Genomic DNA, 18632 nt, shown 5'->3' with positions numbered 1-18632 from the left:
CTGAGAGACGGACCATGCGGAAATATGGCTGTAATTGTAGCTTCAGTTAAACTTCAGAAAGACTTATCCATGGATCTTTGCGACAGCAAATGATGGCCAGATCTAGCTTCGCTGCTAATCACCACGATTTTGCGTTTCAGTGAATGCTGTTCCGTTCTGCAAGCGAGTAGAGCCGGCACGAATACGATAGACCTTGGTTTGTAGCAGGAGTTTTTTCATTTCTACTAGTGAAAAAAGTTCAGGTTAGATTACGCCCGAAAAAAGTGCATACTAATCATTAGGAATACCGTTTTTTGGCGGCTAGGATTGATCTCCAGAACTTGAGTACACCCGAGTCACCGCGTTGCGGGCATGGCCGAATTCGGGACGGATTCAAGCAAAAGTGTAGGCTTTCATTTTAGGCTAGTGAAAAAAGGTTAGGTTAGTCCACTAATTCGGAACGGTTGTTGTTGTTGTTATTTGGTTTTTAGGAGCATTAGCAACTAAGGCCATATTGCTCCGGGGATATGCGGTGGTCATTCCGTGACCTTTCCGCATCCTCCGTATTTGGTGGTCACGGGCTCGAACCCCGGTCTAATCAAGAAGCGTGTGCTACGCACTGCTGCTCCTGCCCACCTGGCTACGGAGGCGCCCATTCGGGACGGATTCAAGCAAAAGAAGCCACGCCCGAAAATGGGTACTGATGTTCTGGAATGTAACCAATAAAAATCGTTCGATTACTGATCATCCTATTCGCCAAATTCTAATTACCAATAAAAAAAAAATCTGAATTTGCCAAATTCAAAATCACCTATAAAAATACTGAAAACAGCTCAGGTGAGCTGGCTATACTTTAAATATGGCTTACAGTTCACAACTGAAAATTATTTCCTCTGATAAATATTGTAGTTCAGAACAGTTAAACCCATTATCTATTTTACATTTTCTACAAAAGTTCAATATAATAATATTTATGAAAACAGTAATTAATAACCGAAAATAACTACCGAAATCACTTTGGCAAAAAATTTCTACCTCCCTCCAAAAATAAAACTTCTTTGGTGATTACTGTTACGCCACCTGTCTCCTATTATTGCAAGGTTTCAAAAATTTCAAATAATCACCTATATTTGTCCTGACGACAACACTGAATCCCTCTTGAACTATCGACAGTACCCCAAGCATAACATATGGCAACTGGACAGGTTTTCGGTCTACTTGGATCTTCAAGTACTGACCTAGGCGTATTTTGGTGCCATCTACCTATGGGAAGACACTTGTAGAGTACCCGAAATTCTACAAATATTAATAAGAATATTTTGCACAGTACGTGTAAAAGAAACAATAAATTCAGCTTTTACAAACTGCTTAATGTAACTCTTAATATGCTAGCGGTTAGTTACCAATGTTAAAAAGCTGTACATAGAAATCTGTCTTGGACTGCATTTTAGGGTTCCTAACTGTTCCAGATTCGCCCGGTTGATCAGGAATCGCACAAACTTGTAGGGTAGAACTTAAGGTACTGAAAGTCCCGGAATTCTTTAAGGTTCTTTGCCGTTTCTGATAACGATAATATATCAATTGTCCGTTGCCAAAATAAATTATTTACATCACATTTATTGAGCAATACTGTAATATTATTTAATAAGTCATTACACTTTATTTCTTAACACTTGTTGAGATTTAACTTTATCGAATCCAACCAAAATTCGAGTATCTGGATCTAGATAAATGTCCTCAGGATTCAAATCTCGGAAAGCCGAGAACCCTACATTTAAGTCCAGTTTAAACATGTAAATATATCTAAACTTTAATTCTGAGTACAGATAATACTCTTCTAGAAAGAATCAGAGGACAAATGCTTAAATTTTGAAAGGAAACAATTGGAAAGATGATAAGGTATTCCGACTACTTCCTAGAATGAAACTTCAATCTCCATCCCAAATTGCGTAAATGATAAAGCATATGTACTCATATGCTTTATCATATGGGAAAATGTGAAGCGAAAGCATTTCATCATTCAGATCCCGGATGCAGAAAAAAAAAGTCGCTTTCTCTCAGAGTATCATTAAACATCCTGTGGTGTCTTTTATAATACGGCCCCGATTGAGCATGGCGTAATCTATTTAACAATGGAAATATCCTCCATAAGTCCTTGGCTAAAAATCAGAAAGCCGAAGTCATTCTCCTCTTCGGTTATAACTCATAAGCAAACGAATTTTTGGGGAGTTCAAAATTTCTCTCATGAGAGAGAGAGAGAGATTTAAAAATCAAAGATGTCCAATCATTCACAAAGCAAATAAATTTTGAGGTAATTTACAAAACTCCCTATGCACTATGAGGCATACAAAATACACTGTGTGCATGCTTCATATGTGTATGTATTAAAATGGCATAATGATGTAATGAAGCAAACTCATTATGCATCTGCCAAAAAACTCTCTCATATTATTCCCACCGTCAATGACATTCAATTCTTCCTTGAATTTTGTCAAGCAGCTCTCCGCCTCTGCCACAAATGAAGGCGACTTATTCCGACGTTCCTCAAAGTTGTTCCAATGTTGTGCCCTTTGGTTCTTGTCTTATTCACCAGTGAGAATATTCAGCCCTCGTTAATTTGACTAATGAATGAGAGGAATATTCTCAATAGCGAGTAACAAGAGGGCACAAACAGACTTCATTATGGTCGATCGAAGCCGAATCATACAGGACATCAAGAAATCAGTGGATTAGCTAGTAAATAATGCAAATCCTGCAATGCAGGTCAGGACGCTGCTCAAATGGATCTCCACAATAATCAGGAGGGTTATTTTTATAGTCTTGCAGAGAAGAGGCAAAAATCAAGGTAGGAATGAAACCACTGATTTTTTCTAATATAATGCAAAGAAAGTTTATACTGGTACTAATATCCAGGAAATTCTCTATAAAATATATTTTCAATACGTTGACTTAGATTATCTTGCATATTATAACTGAGGAAACAATAGTTTTTTTTTTACAGAAATTAAATAACAGATTAGACTACACAATATCTTATAACTGAAGATTTTATTATCAAAGATAACAAACGTTTCGCTCTATTATTATATTTGTCATAAACAAATAAATAAATTCTTTCTTAGTAAGTACAAAAATTGCGAGCGGGAGTGACTGAATTATTCTGTTATTTGTTAGATAAACTAATCGAAACGTGTTATTCAAAAAACATTATAACAACAATTTACTAATATGATTAATATTAGTATTTATATCTCAAGTCCAGTGTTGTGCATCATTAAAAATATAAGTTTTGGTATTTACATAATGAATAACGTTAATTTAAAAAATTAACCATTTTATTCACGTACTTGGCAAACTTCTGCACGTTCCGGCAGAAGTGGATTTACAGGGGCTACATGCAATGTTTTATTTTCTGAACATTACTGATATACAGGATATTTCAAAATTGCGCAGAACAAATGCAGGAGCATATTCTATAACTAAAAATGCGAGAAAAAAAATCCGAGAAACATGTCTTAAGTCTTTATCTCCAATATATTAAATATTAATCATAAATTACAAAACCGCGTACAACGGCAAAACATTTTTATGGTCAAATTTAAATCATAAAAACATGACTGTATAAAATGGGCTTTAAACAGAACAAAACACACACACACACACGTACCACCGCCGATATGAACAGCGTTGTTCTTGAAACAAGCCAACTTGGAACCAAAGTTCCACGTTGTGGAATTTGAGTTTCAAGTTCCACGACGACTGTCTCCTTTACAGTAAGGCAGTGTTTCCCAAAGTGTGGTAAGTGTAATCCCAGGGTACGCAAACGGTACACTGCAGCACTTTTTATTTTACTTTATGATCGGTTTTTTTAGCTGCAGAAAGCAATTCGTTAAAATTTAATAGTGGTTTCCGCTTAAAGGAATCATTGGTTAATTGAATCGGCAGCTTTACTGAATCAAAACATGAAAACCCGAACGCCTTTATACTTCGGGTGTGGAAAACCCTACTCTTTTACCGCACTGCCCCTTTTAATATCGTTTTCAACATGTATTAAATAAGAAAGATAAAGTAGCATTTTGTTACAATTTCAGTGCACAAATTCTGTCAAAATTAATAAAAGTTAGTGAAAAATCAAAAATTTTTTTCGTGATTTTTGAAGAAACCTGACAAACAGAAGCCATTTTTGAAATGGGCGTTAGAAAATGATTCAGACACACCCTTTTCTGAGAAAACATTAGTGAATTTTTTTTTTTTTTTCAAAATGCAGAGTATAGTAATCAGTGGATCGGTTGGAATGGCCCTATACAATGGCCATCAAGGTCACCAGACTTCATATCCTTCAATGTGGAGTTACATAAAATCCACACTTTATTAAATGTGTGGATACTTTATTAAAACTTTATTAAATTTTTAATGGTGTGGATAAAATCCACACCATTAAAAAGGCTTGAAAAGAGAAGACGCGCTAAGGATTCGTGGATTCGTCCACTGAATGCTGCATTGAACAAAATGGAGATCACTTTGACCAGCTGCTTTAGATGTTTTTTTTTTAATTCCAGTTTTGTTTTATGTGTTGTAATTTATGATTAATATCTCAAAAATAAAGACTTCAGACATACTCCTAAATTTATAAAAACTTTTTGTAACGGAACAAATGTGAAATATGCTCCTACATTTGTTCCTTGAAAGGTTGAAACATACTATATAAAAGTGAGGCTGCTGAGTAAAGTAATACAGTATATGTATTATTATTATGCAAACAAATTCAAATGTACTGGGACACCAAAAGTTCATATAAGTGACTAAAATACCATTTTAGGCCCATCTTTATCCTTCGATATAGCAGATACTCTACGCGAAATTTATTGCTAAATTTCAAATGGAAATATATCGCCATTCGTTGTGCAAGAAATCTTTTAATGCAGCATGTAAATTCGGCCTCCATGGTACATTTCGAACGCACCTCTCTAATTCATCGCACAGATACTCAACTGAATTATGATCGACGCTTTGAGCACGCCATTCCAGTGTAGCACCTTGCTCTCTTCAAAGTGCTGCACTACGCTTTATTGGTAGGAAGCACTGCCCTGATACCACGCGTTTAGCCTTTCATCGTAAAATTCCGCTAGAAAGGAAGTGCAGCATTGTCTTGAATATCATGACAGGTCAATCAATTCATTGTATCGTTACAAAAATCAGTGATAGAACACCATACCATGAAAAGTATCTCAACACCATCACGCTTCCTCCACTGTAATTCACAGTTGAGATGAAAGTGTGGAAGCATTTTCCAGGCTGTAATCAAACCAAAATTTTTCTATCAGATGGAAACACTGTACAGTGTACTAATAAATACTTTTGACAATATATTACACATTTTATTTTTTATGGGCGAAAAGTAAAAAGTGTTACCTTTGGGCCACTCGACAATTACCTCATCTACCCCTATCGTACGTCCATAATTTGCAGGAAGAAAAACCAGCGTTTCGGATGGGGAAGGCCTCGCTGTCCTCACCTGAAAGGGACTAACTCAGGCATTGTATAGAAAAAGAAAAAAAGTTCCTCGCATCATTTGAGGGATTCTAGTCAGAGCCTTTTCCAACTGGTATGGGAAGCATGGTGATTATAACCAAAGTGCTACAGCCAGAGAAAACATGGAAAAAAAAGTAGTTATAATATGGCTGCGCGACTACACGATCTCTCCGTAATATAATATTAAATTCCCCTCGAGGGTAGCACAGTGGTTATAATCGTCATCCTTCCATACTGAATGGCAGAACCTGACTCGAATGCCATCAATGACGGGAAGAATTTTTCTGGACTTTTTTCATAGCATGGATGAATTAGACAGCCTCAGGCGAGGTACTGAAGTTTTTCTCCCGAAAACTTGGGTTTTTCTCCAGCAAACAGCAAACCGAACGAATAATACACCATTACCGACACGCTATTCTAACGCCTCATAGCCTTAGTTTGGCATGTAATACACGCTTAACCATAACATTAAATTATTTATGTTCAAAATATCTGATTATTGGTATTTAGTTATAAATAAACGCACCTTTCGGTTAAAAACTCTACAACCTTCTAATTAGATCAATTAGCTCAACTATATGAAAGACTCCACGGTCTAGGTTTGAATTGTTTCCGTCTACAACTTTTCAAACCGCAAGTCAATATCGTACCGACTGAGAAAAAAAATGAAACCAAAAGAATGAGTCTCTAAACAAAACTAAATGTTATTACATGACTAGATACGGGTAATATCATAAATATTGTAATATCTTATTTTAATAACCTAACCTTGGTAACTTTATCTTCCAAAAGTTTACATATCAGTAATCTTTGCCAACCTTAAGTGTGACGGACTTAGTCCAAGAAAACGCTTTGGAGTAACGAGAGTCGTTTAGCACCTCCACAGTGAAAGACTTTTTCTTACACTCCCTGACCAGTACATATTTGCACGATCCCTGATAGTTGAAAATCCTACCATCAAATGTACGATAATGGGGATCTCCAAATACTGTGCAAACACCATCGTCTGAAATAAGAAAACATAATATAAAGTTACTTCGTATTAAAATGAAAATAATAACATTTCAATTATAAATTTTATTTTTAAGTAATTGGTAAGGTTTATAATTACTCTAATACACTCAATGGTCATCAAAAATGGATCACCATCTACAACAGTGAATGAACCATTCCATAATAATTAAAAACGAGCTGAGCATAGTTGCCGGTGTTCACTAAATGCTTAAGTGTGTAGCATTTAGCGAAGTTTGATTGTTGGCGCCAGGAGAATAAATCTTTCTTTGCATCTACAAAAGAGTACATCTAGTGAGTTTCTTTTCAGAAACCAACAAAACCGCCGGCCGCCATCACAAATGGAATACGGAAAGTACAAGTTGCCAGAAAGGTGGAACATTTTGTGTCTCCTCGCCTCGGAACGCTGACGTTCTTAGTCGATGCACTTGGTTAATTCCACGTCAGGAACAATCTGATTTGTGCTACAGCATCAAGAAAGTCACAACTGGACAGTCAACAGCCGAAAAAAATATTTATCCTTCTTTCTCTCTCTTTTGTACGTGGAGTCCGATGACAATGAAAAGTGGTAACAATAGTGCCGTGATCTGGGAGTGTTCCTGTTCCATCTCAACGGCAATGGCATCTTTCAACAGAACAACATCTCATATCACCAGGAGGGATATTGCTTTCTGAACGTTCGAAAGACTTCACTCTCCTTCTTTGGTCCGCCACTTTACGATATCAACACATCAAGCATTTGTTGGGCAATGTGTAAATTCTATCGACTACTGGGGCGCAAATATGGAACGTCCTGCGAGTCATATCATTCTCTGTAGCATCCATGCTAAGGCGAATTCAAGTCACCTATACTCGGGAGGCTTAGTTCACTTTAGTTGTCAGTTGCATGTAACTACCTATGAAGATATAATCTTCTAAATTTTCTGGAACTCCTTCGTATTTCACGAAGAACTGCATTTGATCAGCAGTTCCAAAATGCTCATATACTATAGTACTCTGCATAAAAACAATGAACATTCTGTCCATTGAAGCAAAGTAAGAAAGGCTTAAAAAGTATCATCATCAACCACTTTCAATCCACTGCAAGATGAAGGTCTCTCCAGTAACTTTCCAGTTCCTACTGATTTGAGCAATGGCCATCTATTTACTGCCCACGAACAGTTGAATATCATCTGTCCATCTCCGTTGTTGTCTTCCAGGTTTTCTTTTAGCTCCTCTTATTTTCTGTTATTCTCCATTATGTTATTTTCTTAGTCCATCTGTCGTCATGCCTTTGAGCAATGTGTCCTGCCCAAGTCCATTTCAGTTCTTTAGTTTTGATAAGAATGTCCTTTACTTGAGCTTGCTGCCTAATCTATGTGCTTCTCTTCTTATCCATGCATTTCTCTTCTTCTGATTCCCAATATAATTCGTTCCATCGTTCCATTCTTTTGGTGAGTGTCCAAGTTTCACTTCCATAAGTCAAATTGGGATATTGCGCCTCAGTATGTGACTATATTTCCCGAATGCTATCCATCCAAAATTTATTCTTCTCTTGACTTCCAGCCATTTATCATTATTACAGCTAATGACTTGTCCCAGATAAGTATATGACTCCACCTTTTCAATTACTGCTCCTTCAATCATTATATCCCTTCCTGAGGCATACTTGTTCATCATTACTTTTGTTTTTGCCATATTCATCTTTAGTCCGAAATCTTTACTAACTCTGCACAACTGATTAAGGCTTTCCTCTAATTCTTCAAGATCATGGCTTATGATCACAATATCATCTGCAAATCGTAAATGATTTAGTTACTCTCCATTCACATTGACTCCTTTCTTCAACCAGTCTAATCGTCTGAAAGCTTCTTCAAGAGCAGCAGAAAACAACTTTGGAGATACTGTCTCCTTGTCGAACTCCTTTCTCAATTTTAAATTTGCTACTGCTATTGTAAGAAGTATAGTTGCCCATAATTTAAATTCAACTAACATTTATTATACTAAACAGTAATTTAAACTTCGATTTTTTTAATTATAGTATTTGTTTATAAGTTAAAAGACAAATTCATTGCTCACCTTCTACGCATGAAGGACAACATTCTCCTGGTAGCACCTTTAATGTATGACGAGGTGGGCACGTAGTGTGTTTGATGCACTGTTCTACAAAACAACGAATTTCTCCGTCAGAACATTCGCAACGCGTACAACGTTCCAATTTCCAGGTGTGTCCACTCTAGGTTGAAAAACAAAGAAACTCCTACTAAGAATTGGAAGTTTTCCAAGTCAGTCAACAAAAACTGAAATATATTTTAAGTCACAACCTAAAATAGTTATCGTATGCCACATTAAAGAATAAAAATAATGAACAAATAAATTAAATTAGAAGCATAAACACATTAATTCAAATATACAATTTGTACTTGGGAAACTGACACTGTTATTCATTGGTAACTCTAATACTCTTTAACAGTCTTCTACAGTTAAAAGTTCTAGGACTGATTTTAACAGCAAAACGTAAACCTAATTCATTAATAGGGAGGCAAACTAGATTCCTTTTTCGACCTACGTGCAAGTTTTCATTACTTAATTCCTGTCACTCGAAATCCGCACCACTTTCTCACATCCACTTAATGGGCGAATAACAACTGGCAACTTAAGCAAGAATACAATTTGGAGCCCATCTGATGTAAAATTACACGATTATATTCGCTGCTCAACAAAAAACGGAAGTTTGTAAATAAGCTAATTTACAAGAGGCATTATTGTAGAAAAATACTTTATTATTATACTCTTTACGTTTCGAGGATGTTACCCATCAGAGGTTTCCAGATGCTGATTGTTAATATCAATGAAACTTAATATGGTGTTTCTTTTTTCCTATAACATAGTAGTGACGAGTATTATTAACAATATAAATTTATTCGGTTTATATATTCCCTCCTGAACAATCAGTGAGGAAGGCAAAGCGAGTACAATAACATTAGCATTAATAGAGGAATATGATGCAAGAAAGCAAGCTTATACAGCATCAGCCAAAAAAAAAAAAAAAACCTTCCCATTTCACTGATCCATGCATTCCAAATATTTGTCTAGTTCTGCCTTGAATTTATTTCAGCTATTAACTTTCACAACGACAGATGGATGTTTGTTCCAACAATCAGCCACCCTCTGGTTAAAGCCAAACTTCCACACATCTATTCTGCAACCATTCTTCCTCAATTTGAATTTGAATAATCCCATCAGCATTGAGCCTGCTCACACCATTCAAGACTTTATACACCTCAATCAGATCACTTAGCAGGTGCCTAGTCTCCAGACGCTGCAATTTGCAGAACTTTAGTCTTTCTTGGTAAGAGCACCCCTTTGTTCCCCTCACCAGTCTTGTTACCCTTCTCTGTACTCATTCTAGCAACTCTACATCCTTTCTAAAATGAGGCCTCCAGACCTGTACGCAGTACTCAAGGTGTGGCCTGACCATTGCCTTATACAAAGGGATAATCGCCTCCTTGTCTCTGCTAGCAAATTCCTATATATCATATCATTGACAAGACTCCATGACCTGCTCTGGCAGCCTGTCTGCACTGCTGAGAGAACTTCATATCTGACTGCACAATTACCCCCAGGTATTTTTCATTCTCCACCTCTCTGAGTGTAGTACCACACAGTTGGTACATTACTCTTGGGTTACTTCTACCCGTATGCAATACTTTGAATTTGTCAATGTTAAACTTCAGTTGCCACTTCTCGGCCGATCTGCCTAACTCTTCTAGATCCTGTTGCAGTAGCATACTGTCTTTATTGTCATTAACAACCCTACCAACCTTTCTATTTGTATCATCTGCAAACTTCAACATAAAGCCTGATATACTTTCATCAATATCATTTATAAATACAGAAAACAACAATGGGCCAAACACCGACCCCTGGGGGACTCCACTAATAACATTGGTCCACTGATTACCACTGTCTGTCTTCTCCCACTCAACCACCCTTTTATCAATTGTAGCAAATTGCCCTTAATGCCATACTGCTCCAATTTGTACAGTAGTCTTCCATGTGCAACGGTATTGAAAGCTCTCCTGAAATCAAAGTATAACTAGAAAGCATGCGTTATATTAAAGAGAAAAACCATTAAACAATATGTTACTATTATCACAACTTTCACACTTCCTCTATATACAGTCAGCTTTTCAATTGGTTTTATAATTATGGTTACATCATATATGTGTTAAGTGCCATAGCAGCTGTTTTCTGGATGAAAAACTAGAGTTTCCTGGGAGGAGAACCATCGTCCACCTCCCGAGACATACTACACTGACAGAATTGATATTCAGATCTTTTCCACACATTGTGGGCGAATTGGTGATAACAATCACTTTGCCACGCGCGAGGTCCGGTTTTCTGCTAATGTACATAATCTGTATGCATCGATGTGATGTTTATTTGATGAAGGATCTGCAACAAACAGTAAAGTTACAAAATATAAGGACTTTAATATTTGAAGTTATGGGTTACCCAAGCGATAGCCCATATACCAGTATGTTATGTCGGTAATAATGCATGTGTTATTTGTGTCGGTTTGCCAATTCTGCTAGACGAAACTGACTAATTCGGGTACGATGCTAAAAAAAAACAAGCTATAAAGTTTTTCACGTTGTTGATGGGATTTGGACCTAACATAAAAAAAAAAAAAAAAACTGAGAGTGCATTATATTCGTGAATTTCTTGTGTTCTCTGGTCGATTTGGCTGTTTTTCTGGGCGAAAAACCAGTTTCCGGTGGGGAAAACCTTGCTATCTACGCCTGAGACCAACTAATTCAACCACGGAGTGAAAAAAGCCCATAAAAGTTTCTGGTGTCATTGACGGGATTCGAACCCAGGCATTTACCACCGAGTGTGGAAAGGGCAGTGGCGATTCTACTGTGCTACCCACGCAGAAAAGGCCAAAACATAAAGACAAAAGGATCAAACTGTTTTACACATTTGGTTGGGTGGGTGCCACTAGCTGTTAGTTAAACACTTAAGTTCAAGATCGGCGCCGTTCATTCGAAGGCTCTGCTTACGTCACATTGTGTCGGCTTCCGTCACAGGATTCTAAGCGCCAAAGGAACCAAAGCTATAGAATAAAGCATCAGTATGTGTCTGTAACCGCGTTACTCTTCGGTCAGTTTGCCTTCTTCCTGGGAAACTGACCGAAACCGACATTATTGGCGAGATTCGAATTTGGGCCTGGTAGTAATGTGATAAAGTAGTTATAATAAGAAACATTTAGTACCTGTGTAGGACCTGTCATCAGATACGCATATGATTCTATTTCTTTGGCATCATAAACTGCTAGGGTGTTGGATGACCTCGCTAAGCAGTGGAACTTATCGAGCCTACTAAGAAATAATGATCTGTATTGATATAATGTTTCTGAACACGGCAGAAACCCATTACTATGTCATCCATTTCTGGTGCATTCAGTGACCGGTAACGAACTCCTACACGTAATCTTAATACTTTAATCCCGACTATCTAATAATCCAATCCTATTTATCTAACAATCAAATCAGAGACATCCAATAATCTAATCCTAATCCTAAAATACGTCTCCCCAAAATAAGGATTAAGATAATAGTGCTCATTTAATGAATTCATTTTAAAATGGGCTCAAGCATATGTTTGGATGTCACAAGTGTAATAATGATGAAAAAGCCCTAGACATACAGAATTAAACGCGGTGGTTTTATCTCTGTCGTGTAAAACATTTGTTTAAGTATGAATTCATAACTTGATATACACATCGAACTTACTGAAAAATCCACTCCCCACCACAGATCGGCTAATTGCAAACTTGTGGCTCGACGCTCACACGAAAGGTGCTAGATACTCGTATATATTGAAGCTATTTAACCAACCGTGCGATATTCCGTGGGAATGAAAACTAATCGAAAAGATAATTTAAAGGAAAACTTAAATCATTCTTATTTTCTGATAGACAACATGCAATAACTTTAACTACAGGAAATGTTAAGAGGGTAAGAAGAATAAAAAATTGCCGGTAAACATACTCGCCTCATACACTTTGCCTTGGGATACGCAAGCAGCCTTCCTCTCTTCTGCTTTTCGACACTGAGGACAGCATTCTTCAGGATCAAATACTTGATGCTCTGGCCAGCACTCAAGTGCAGGACATGACGACCTCTGACATATACTAGTAGAGTCCTAGAAAAAAAAAAGAGGAAATTTAAATAGAATTACAAAGAATACAAATGAAATCACATACACAAGTTTTTTATAACATTTTGAAAGAGATAAATTAACAGATATTTTCAAAAAAAAAAAAAAATCTTACATTGCAAGTACATTGAGTGCAGGAATCGTATGTGAGATGTTCACTGTCCCTATAGGCATGCATCCCTAAAAGGCATTTTCCATGTAGTTCAAATATTTTGCGGTTTCCTGAAAGAAGAATGGAGAATTTTATTATGAAACTCAATGATCTTAGCAGTGATGTATCATCCTATGGTGAAGGTGCAATTTCACCGGGACCCTGCGTTCACGAGAGGCAAAAAGTAAAAGAGCAAAATGAGAAAGTTACATTAAAATTTTACGTTGCACCACGGCCTAAGCTTGTGATGATACACCACTGGATATGAGTTACGCTGTTTGGTTGCATTAAAACACAAATTATGATACATCTGAGTACTGCGATTTTGTGGATCAATTTATTTATTTTAACACAAAAAAAACAAAAAAAAAACCCAGAGTTTTCCCATAAAATTCCTCTCAAATCGTCTTAAAACTTACTGTTGAGTTGGTTGATCTCAAGTACGTGGAATTTAAAAATTTATTGTCACTGAAAACAAGGGTTTTTCATCGCGTAAACTGCCAATAGATCGGATGCAATTTATAGATATGATATACGATTAATTGACATGAAGTATGGGACTACGGTTAAGATTCACTATTGAACGGGCCAGTGCCTTTGCACTATATTTTGTTCGTAGTGAACTGTCCAAGTCGATAATTGGCATCTTTTAATTGTATCTATATTGTGAATATCTTCACAACATGTTGTAAAGGTATTTACAATATGAGATACAATTAAAAGACAAGAGTTGTGAAGGTATTCACAATATACAAATAGATACAATTAAACGATGTCAATTATCAACTTGGATAGTTCACTACGAACAAAATATGGTGCAAAGGCACTGGCCCGTTCAACAGATCTGATATACGGATGCTTCATAACTTGGTGCTCTCGTGGTTAGCAGGGTTGATAGAATCGCCGTCCTCCCACACACACCGGCTGGCAAAGACCTGAGTTCGAGTCCCGTCGATTACGTGAGGAATTTTATGGGCCTTTTTCACAACGTGGCTGAGTTAGTCCGTCTCAGGAGAGGGTAGCATGGCTTTTTCTCCCGGAAACTCGGGTGTTTTGTCCAGTAAACAGAAAATCTACCCCAGAACACACGCAATTTACAGACAGTATATACGAGCAATATGGACATAGTCGCTGCTGCTCCTAAAAAACCTTTTTACAACAACATGACTTCAGTTGCTTAGACACATATCCTGTAAAACATTCCTTTCATCTTAACACAAAATTTAATTATGTATTTTATTGAGACAGAGACAGTGCCTTAACCTGTGGTTACAGTGAACTCTGTAAAATCCGGCACTTTACAATCCGGAACTCTTAAAAATTCGGCACATTTTACAATACGGAAATATGAAGAAAACAATCCGGTATTCGTAACAACGATTCACATTTTCTTTAAGAATCAATGTAAAAAAGATTGACATTGACATTTACTTCCATTTATTCCAATTTTTCCCGGTGAAAAAATAGTAATTTTTATTTTATAAAACACGAATTCAATAAATTTGTCAAATAAATATAACACGAAAAATCAAATCAATTAATGTGGTACTTGTTAGGTGGTACATGGCGAAAATAAATCACTAAAATTCAAAGGACACGAAAATTTCAAAATAATTAAATGGGCAATATTTCTGGCTGCACAAATTGTAACTAAAAGTCACTATTTCAAGTGTCCGCATTTTCGTTTTATGGTTCTCAGGTTCCCTTTATTTTCACACGAACCATCTCTTGATAGTGTTTCACACAAACGGTCTACTTGCTTGTAATTCTTTGTTTGTATATCGCAAACAAGATTTCAGGCCGCGAATAGGTTCGCCTAAATTGGTTCCTGACAGATGCTATTGTAATTGTAATTATAAAATGTTCCGCAGCTTTCAGGGTAGTCTGCAGCCATTAACTCAATCGTCAGCAGTTTCGCTTTACGGTTTTCACTTTCCCTTTATTTGTTTTTTTTCACACAGCAAGGCTCTACTTGTGGCTAATTCTTCCTTTGTATACCACAAACAAGACGGTTTGGTCGTAGCCTATAAACAATAAAAATAAATAAATTTTATTTATTTATCTATATCGTCAATACAAATATTTATCGTATATAGTAGTCACGGGCTTACACTCGGTCCACTCAAGGAACGCGTGCTATGCACTCTGACCCCTGACCACTCGGCTACGTCAGGCCTTTTTATTATATATGCAATGATGCATCTGTACTGTAATATTGAACGTTTGCATGAAGATAAGTTTAGAGGGCCTGAATGAGTTATCGGAAAAATTAATAAATAAGTGATTGATACGCATGCAAAGGAAAAAGCAAAGAAGAATAAGATTATTACGATACAGTACTTGCATGTTTGATTATAATTTGTATTTTTTTTCTTTTTTTTTTTTTTTTTGAAAATTTTAATTGGTGATTTTCATATTACAGGGTGTCCCCAGTATCCGAGTCGCCGCAGTTACGAGGATTTGAAAATTGAAGAATTAAAGCTTTTTTTCCCTTGAGAAAATTGACCAAGCACTTGAATATATTTTGTGAGAAAGATCTATCGTGCAGCAGATGTTAAGCGCGAAGACATAACTAAATGCTACAACACAATTTTATCTGACAAAATACGACAAAAAACAAACAAACTCTGGATTCATTCTTTATTCGTACAACTGAAAAATAGTGCAACTTCAATAAACTTTACTTAACCTTACATTGTGTAACATATTATAATAAAAAATGTCTAATAAAATAATTTTCTCATTTTTCAGTTCCTTAATCCATTTTTTACTATGTACAAGTACATAATAAACATTACTATATAATATCGGTGTAGAGATACCATATCTACTCATCCTTCACAACGAGTTGCCCATGTATTGCACTACTTCGAATAAGTAATGCTTCACTTGCAATACCAGGGTACCTGCCCGCCCGCCCACCGATGAAAAGCCAACTAGCTTTGAAACGGGGCCGTCTGGGTGGTAGCGCACACCGAAAATAAGTAACAATACTCTTCTCTATTAGTGAAGCGTTACTTATTCCAGGTAGTACAATACATTGGCAACTCGTTGTGAAGAATGAGCACAATATGAGATACAGATGAAATGATGCCTTTCACACTACTAGCGTAGTTTTTTTTTAAAGAGTTCTCTATAGTTGCATTTAGTTTTATTTAAATAATAAACATTACGAAAATTGGTCCCCGTTTTAAGTGGAATTTTCTGGAACCAATTATTCTCGGATAACGAGGATCGCCTGTATTAAACTGTGATTATTGTCAGTAACGTGGTTTTTGTGAACTGACTATTAGTATTTAGACGTTAAATAATAAATATTTCCTTTTGTTTCCTATTTTGTTTTCTCATATTCTCTTATTATAACATTCATAAATATATTCCCGGATGTTCGTTTGTAATTAACACCCAGGATAATAAATTTATTAACTCATTAATTAAAACCGTTTCTCTTACCTTCATTTGTTTATAAAAACACTAATGAAACTCCATAATTATGCACTTTCCCCATTATTGAAGTGTTACGGGAGTTCAAAGAAGTTAAAAAAGAGCTTAATGCAATTTGTGAACATCCCCTAACCAACATGCTTACTTTTCACATTGTATGATAATAGGACAATATATAAAAATATAAAAGACAAAGCAAAGGTTTCATCTGTTTATGCTTTAAAATATAAAAGGGATATTTATCAATAGGCCCTTATTTTATACCCAAAATATTAATTCGGTCTATACATTTACCTCTACATTCCGGACAACAGGATCCAGGCCTTTGTACAAATTTGGAAGGCGGGCATGGCAGTACGGGACAAGCAGATTTTTCGCACACTGTGTTGTTATTCTTTGATACGGCAGGAAAAAGAAGCAATCTTTTAACCAATTTGATTCACAAAAAGCTTTCAACATTTAAAATGAAACCACAGAAACCATTTTACTCAATAACGTTAACAGTTTAACCTTTTATATTTTTAATAAATTCATTTAATAAAAAAAAAGTTAATTTTTCACAGGAGGCTACTTAGGTTGGGATTGCAAATAATACACAATACATATATTTTTAAATATTGATAATATTTCTTTAAAATATATAAAATACTCGTTAAAATACAGTTTAAATTTTTTTTTTCTATAAAAAACATTTTCTGTCTGTCACCTTTGCACACGTGTTATTAGAAAATTTGTTTGAAGAAAGTTGTACAAGCAAACATCAAACATTAGTTACTTTCAAAACATTTAAACTCTACAAGTCACATCTCGAAATAAATTTAAATTAAAATACTTTAAAATGTTAGGTTAGAGAAGAGTAGCGTGCTTACCTGACACCTACAGTGAACACAAGGGTCACTCAGTGTTAACGGAACTTTTGATCCTTCCGGGTATTCTTTGCCGTCGACCTCGCATCCTAAATTAATATTAATTAAAGAAAATTTTAATTTAGAAGAAAATATTTATTGATTATCTAAGTATTGACGATAATAATTTAGGGTTTCACCTTGTGAATTGCTAATCCGAGGAATTTCTGTCCGAGTGCAGGTGAATCCCGGAAGATTCGTGGGTAGCACAGTTGGTAGAATCTCAGTCTTCCCTCCCACACACACACACACACATCGGGCGGGGAAGACCTGAGTTTGAGTCCCATCGATGACGTGAGTAATTTTTATGGACATATTTTCACAATGTGGCTGATTTAACCGAGGGTAGCATGTTTTTTTTTGTTTTTTTTTCCTACCAGAAACTTGGGTTTTTCATCCAGCAAACAGAAAATCGACCTTAGAATACACAATTTATAGACAATATACACGGAGCAATATAGCCTTAGTCGCTGATGCTTCTAAAATCCTACTACAATAACAACAACTGTTCGACTGCCGGTGAATTCCGGGAGACTTTTTTTGTCGCTATACAGGGTTGTTAAAATTAAAGTATCCCTATGTAGAGGGCTCTGGAGCGAGTTTTAAGGCTCGTACTGAAGAGAAATTTGGAGAACAGGTACAATAAAGAATGTGCTCCCCATTTGTTGGGAAAAAAATTAGTTACAAAATTTGTCACTGTATGGCGCGTAACTACCTTAGTTACGATTACGCAAATAACTTACGTTATTTGCATAATCTTAAGTTATTGCTATAGCACCACTACTCAGCTCTAGTGTACTGTATAAAAGCAAAGCAGTCTTTTCAAACCATACAGTAGATGTTTGCCTGCACTACAGCAGCAATACCAACAACGTTGCAGGAAAAGGAGCTATTAATGAAACTGTACTATCAGAACAGCAACAAAATGATTGCGAGATTTGAAGCGACAGAACATCTTGGTGTTCAACCAGGTAGATGTCGAAAACGAGTGGACTCCTCTCGTGTTGAATATGTGGCTATAGCAGTCGTGGATTTATCGAGTCAATCTCCATGTGGTAGCGCAAGTGTGCCAGCTGTTTCTCGTGAAGTGGACATGCCGTATTCCACTGTAAGGCTAGTAATGCGTCAGGTGTTGCGGTACTATCCTTACAAGATGCGCATGCTACAACAGCTAAAGCATGGTTATGCAGATATTCATTTCACATACGCACTTCAGTTTCTGGCGCAAATGACAGTGGATATCACTTGGCCATGGAACATCCTTTGGAGTGATGAAGCCCACTTCTGCTTAAATGGACAAGTGAATACGCACAACTATCGCATTTGAGCAACAGAAAACCCTAGAGTTATCGAAGAGGTCCCGTTGCATTCTCCAAAAGTGACAGTGTGGTGTGGATTTACGGCCA

At 36.4% G+C, this 18632-nt stretch overlaps 1 protein-coding gene across 1 annotated transcript in view; it reads right to left on the bottom strand.

Annotated features, from left to right (window-relative positions):
• Positions 1–18632, bottom strand: part of cv-2 (crosveinless 2-secreting protein) — a 111670-nt gene that overhangs the window by 24798 nt on the left and 68240 nt on the right. Inside the window, exons 6-12 of the mRNA XM_090371510.1 lie at positions 17191–17276; positions 16616–16715; positions 12842–12948; positions 12562–12711; positions 8581–8737; positions 6330–6517; positions 1104–1242 (exon numbers count right to left, since the gene is read on the bottom strand). Coding sequence (XP_090227636.1) covers positions 1104–1242; positions 6330–6517; positions 8581–8737; positions 12562–12711; positions 12842–12948; positions 16616–16715; positions 17191–17276 — 927 coding nt within the window. The remainder of the gene's footprint in view (positions 1–1103; positions 1243–6329; positions 6518–8580; positions 8738–12561; positions 12712–12841; positions 12949–16615; positions 16716–17190; positions 17277–18632) is intronic.

The sequence above is a fragment of the Mastigoproctus giganteus genome, chromosome 4 (assembly GCF_048544385.1).
Source record: "Mastigoproctus giganteus isolate SK-2022 chromosome 4, ASM4854438v1, whole genome shotgun sequence".
In the NCBI taxonomy this organism is placed as follows: domain Eukaryota; kingdom Metazoa; phylum Arthropoda; class Arachnida; order Uropygi; family Thelyphonidae; genus Mastigoproctus; species Mastigoproctus giganteus.
Note: the sequence above shows the minus strand (reverse complement) of the source record. Positions and strands in the feature narration are given on the sequence as shown.